Source organism: Capricornis sumatraensis, chromosome 2 (genome assembly GCF_032405125.1).
Source record: "Capricornis sumatraensis isolate serow.1 chromosome 2, serow.2, whole genome shotgun sequence".
NCBI lineage: Eukaryota > Metazoa > Chordata > Mammalia > Artiodactyla > Bovidae > Capricornis > Capricornis sumatraensis.
Window position 1 is genome coordinate 75722353 of NC_091070.1, and position 4941 is coordinate 75727293.

General features: G+C 37.5%; 1 protein-coding gene across 1 annotated transcript; it reads left to right on the forward strand.

Annotated features, from left to right (window-relative positions):
- Positions 1–3393: 3393 nt before the first annotated feature.
- Positions 3394–4386, forward strand: LOC138073315 (olfactory receptor 11H6). Its single transcript, XM_068964957.1, has one exon. It carries the CDS (start codon positions 3394–3396, stop codon positions 4384–4386), a length of 993 nt encoding a protein of 330 aa, XP_068821058.1.
- The last annotated feature ends 555 nt before the right edge of the window (positions 4387–4941 follow it).

The window sequence follows — 4941 nt, forward strand, 5'->3', positions numbered from 1 at the left end:
TGGCATGAAAAACACACTTCATCTTGTCCAGAATACTAAAGGAAACGAGTCTCTGGAGCCACAAATGCTCCTATCCATCCATGAATGAGCTTTTAGATGGGGTAATGAGGACAACCTTGTGGCTAGAAATTCTCTCACATCCTCCTCTTGGAGACAGAAACATCATCAGGTACGTAAGGAAAGTCTGCCTGCATCCTCCTGTACGCCCACTGCTGTAAGAGCACGTTATTCTTCCGTAAATCTGTTAGCTCTTTGTTCTTTATCGGAACAATGTGTTAAGGCCTGCAGTTCTCTTTCCCAACACACTCCTAAGGAGTTCTTGGGTGAAATATTCACATTAAGGGCTCACTCTGGTATCACAAAATTCCCACTATATAACTCACTTAAGGAAAATAGTGCTCAAATGTCTTGTATATTCTGGAGGGAGAATTAACTATCCTTCAGTTAGAGTGCAGCCTGAGTCTTGAATCACTTTCTTTCTAATATTGGTCAGTTAAGTATTGACTGACAAATACCTTCAGCTAGAGCAATTAAAGCAGGTTGTTATTATTCCTTTGGAGTTGTCAGCCAGTGACAAGTGATGAGTAGAAACTGAAAAAAAAAAGTAGGCCAGCAGACTCTTCTGTCCTTTGGATTTATCTATAGGTTAACCTTAAAATATAAATATTTAAAGAAAGAAGAATCCTTGCAATTATAATTTTTAAAGTGTTCTCTGAGCAAAGTAGCTTAAATCCTAAGCAAGTGTTTGGAGTTATAGACGAGGACCTGGCTTCCTAATTAGTTCGTACAGAAAGAACTGCCCAGGTTCCTTTTTCCTCCTCTTCTCTCTGACTGTTCATTTGTTGTATCACTTGAGGTGAATAGTAAGATGTGGACTTACATTTATCATTTGAGAGACTCCCCTGACGGTCCAGTGGTTAAGATTCTGCACTTCCATTGCAGGGAGCCACAAGTTCAATCCCTAGTCAGGGGAACTAAAGTCCCACATGCCACACAGGCCAGCCAAAATAAATAAATAAATTCATCATTTGAACTTATAATAGATATACTTTGGAGGTGGAGGCAGTAGAAATGGATGCAGAGATTCCAAATTATCTGTGAAGCTCATTTATACATGTTTCTCTGATCCTATATTCCATAGTAACTAAAATTTCACTGCAGCACAAACATCAAAAGGTCATAAACATTATGAAGTCAAATGACCAAGTGGGAGTTAAGATTTATGAGGCTCGATTCCAGGTCAAAAACCATGAATTGAAATTACATATCTCATATTGGTGCCAAGAACTTTCCAGTAGATGAATACAGTTAATCAATTCATGTCTCATGTCACTGGCTTCTGTCTTAAAAAGCTGAAAATGTCTCACTTATGTCAAATAAAGTTTGTTATCATGTTACTGCATTCACTATGTAGATTTATCTAAGTTTAGTTCTAACTGGAATAAATGTCTTTTTTAGGTGCATGGCACATAGTTGGGTATATGGTGAAACACACAGTTGAAGGAAGCTCCAGTCACATACAGTGTGACTACACAAATGTAGGTGACAATATGGATAGTTTTTATAAACCATAAATTCCAAAAAGGGATGAATTTTATTTCCTATGTTTACCATTATTCCAGAATTTGCACACTGCTAGAAATATAATAAAAAAGTAAATAAACATTTATGAAATGCACAAATGAATAAGAAAAATGAATAACATGCTACAATTTAAATTCATTATTCAACATTTTTTGCTGAAAGCCTAGTAACTGTATTTTCCAAGCAAAATGACAGCGTGCGGCCTAGCAAATACAGGTATAGTTATGGAAAGCATATTTGAAATTATAACTCTCCTATAAGTTTTAATACATATGGTCATTACAATTGTGGTCCATTGAACTAAACTGCTTGGACAAAAATTAAATTTTCATGTTCATGAGTCATGCTTATAGAGGCAACCTTTGTCATCATTCTAAAAATACTGTTAATCAATACAAATATCCAAAGTTACCTTGGCAATAAAACATTTATCCTCTGAGTTTGCTCCAGGTTTGCTGAACTACTGAGAGTCAAGCCTTTTGCACTCTGAAGATTGTATAAACTGCAAAAGGATGAAACTTTGTGAGTATCTTAACAACGACATTAATAATATAGCCAATTATCCTACTTTTAGTTACTATATTATGGATTTTAAAATCCTGATGGTGGCTTACCCAGTCAAATATTTTGATCTTTAACCAGGAAACTCTAGGACATAGAAATGAACCTATACCAATAGTTTTAGGAAGGTTTTTAGCAAATTATCCAAGTTTATAGTTCTGTCCCAAATCCTAGATCAGCCAATATGATAAACATCTTTCTGGTCTTAGCACAACCTAAAGTAACCTCTCTATTCATTATTAAATTAAATTAGGTAAAAGCAAGATAATGAACAGACATGTGATATTTAGGGCTTAATTCCTAGCAAAAATGAAGTCATGTAGTTTTGCATTCCAGAGAAATTGACATGTCCAGCTGCAAGTTACCTCAAGAGCTCAGTTATGATGTGAAATAGTGCAGCTTGTGGGACGCATACCAGGAAAATGATGGCTTCCTAAAGAAATCATGTATAGAGGACATAATAGCTGCCATAAGTTATTTAAGTCCCCACCATCATCATAATGGAAGAGGAATTAGACTTATTTTGTGTAGCTTCAACAAGGGGAGTCCCAAGTAATAAAGGAGATTTTTTTTTTTCCCAACAAAAAATAATGCTTTGGGAGAACCAGCTCCTTAGGAGGGGATTGGGCTGAACTGTTTACCAAATCCAGAAGCCACATAACAGAATGTGACCTAGAGAAAAATGGATAGATGGTTTTCAAACCATTTTATAGAATCCTGGGGATCTGCAGCACCTCCCTGAGAGCAGCAAAAGCAAGCAGGCTTAAGACTCTCACCCTGCATTTCCACTTACCTGCTTTTTAACTGGACTTCTACAGCTATTTGCTTCAAATCTATACTCAACGTTATTTCAAAGTAAAAAAGATTGTCTAAAGTTTATATTTGTATGTAGGCTATCCAAGGGATAATGATTTAAACATAAAAGATGAAACATTACTAAGACTCAGGGTTATAGCAATATTTGAAATGAAGTGGGATTTGTTTCAAACCAGTCTCCAAATAAGCCGGTGTATCTAGAAGTTACTGGTTTTGCACATTCACGTAAACTCGTTAAATCTGATATTCCATTTTCTTATCTATTAAAACAAAACAACAAAAAAAATAGGATAAAGCATTCTCCTCCCTACTGCTCAAAGGGGTATTGAAAGTGAAAGCGAACAGTGAAAGTGTTAGTTGCTCAGTTGTGTCCAACTCTTTGCAACCCCAACCTTTGTACCTTTCCAAGCTATTTGTTAGCAAAATCTGCAAATGTTCATGATTATTCATGCTCTGTTAACTTCAGTTTCTCTAACAGCTTTGGGATCCCAGAACACAACAATGCATTTTGTGACTGAGTTTGTTCTTCTGGGTTTCCCTGGTGAAAGGGAGATGCAGATGTTGTTCTTCTCATTAATCCTGGTGGTCTACCTCCTGACGCTGCTGGGGAATGGGGCTATTGTCTGTGCTGTGAAATGGGACAGGCGGCTTCACACACCCATGTATATCTTCTTGGGAAACTTTGCCTTCCTAGAGATCTGGTATGTTTCCTCCACTGTCCCAAACATGCTGGTCAACATCCTCTCTGATACCAAGACCATCTCCTTCACTGGCTGCTTCATTCAATTCTATTTCTTTTTTTCACTTGGTACAACAGAGTGTTTCTTCCTATCAGTTATGGCCTATGATCGGTACTTGGCCATCTGTTGCCCACTGCATTACCCCTCCATCATGACTGGGAAGTTCTGTGTGGTCCTAGTCTGCGTGTGTTGGGTGAGTGGATTTCTCTGTTATCCAGTCCCCATTGTCCTTATCTCCCAACTTCCCTTCTGTGGACCCAACATCATCGACCACTTTGTGTGTGACCCAGGCCCGTTGTTTGCACTGGCCTGCGTCCCTGCTCCTTCCACTGAGCTTATTTGCTACACCTTCAACTCAGTGATTATTTTTGGCCCATTCCTTTCCATCTTGGGATCTTATACCCTGGTACTCAGAGCTGTGCTTCGTTTTCCCTCTCATGCTGGTAGAACTAAAGCTTTCTCCACGTGCGGGTCCCACCTAATGGTGGTGTCTTTGTTCTATGGAACACTTATGGTGATGTATGTGAGCCCAACATCAGGAAACCCAGCAGGAATGCAAAAAATCATCACTTTGGTATACTCAGCAGTGACTCCGCTCTTAAATCCACTAATCTACAGTCTCCGAAACAAAGACATGAAAGATGCCTTAAAGAAAGTCTTGGGATTAAGAATTCATCAAAACTGAGACATCTTTAAAAGAGAAGCAGAATTATTCATTTCTGACCTTAACTATTTATAGTAACAATGATAGAGAATGGCTACAATAAGTCATATTTTGGCTCACAATAAAGAGAAAGTCTTTTTTTTCACAGTTCCTTAGCAGTTCAAGTTCAGCTCTTCAATGATAAACGCTGAATAAACATTTTAAACATGTACAACATCACTAAGTAATTATATGGTGTTATTATATAGATAACTAGATATTTTTTGTCTAAGTGTGATGTATCTTTGCTGGTTTAATCTTATCTGGTGAAAGAATCAAATGAATGTGTACTGGGAGCCTTTCAAGAATGGGTGCAATCCTCTAAATTCAGAAAATAAGTATTCTTAAAGAAAATGGGTCAACAGGCCACCAAATAAAATACATAGTGATGGATATTATCCATTGTTTGAGGTTGTCGTCACAACAAAAACAGAGTATACTTCATACCTCTATCACTTACAGATAAAGTACAAACTCTTCTTCCTGCCTTCCAAGTGCTCACACGATAGATATTCCATTCAGTCTTCTCTCCTGTTC

Excerpts from the sequence above, each read along its gene's own strand:
- LOC138073315 (XM_068964957.1), top strand. The coding sequence starts at position 3,394 with ATGTTCATGATTATTCATGCTCTGTTAACTTCAGTTTCTCTAACAGCT.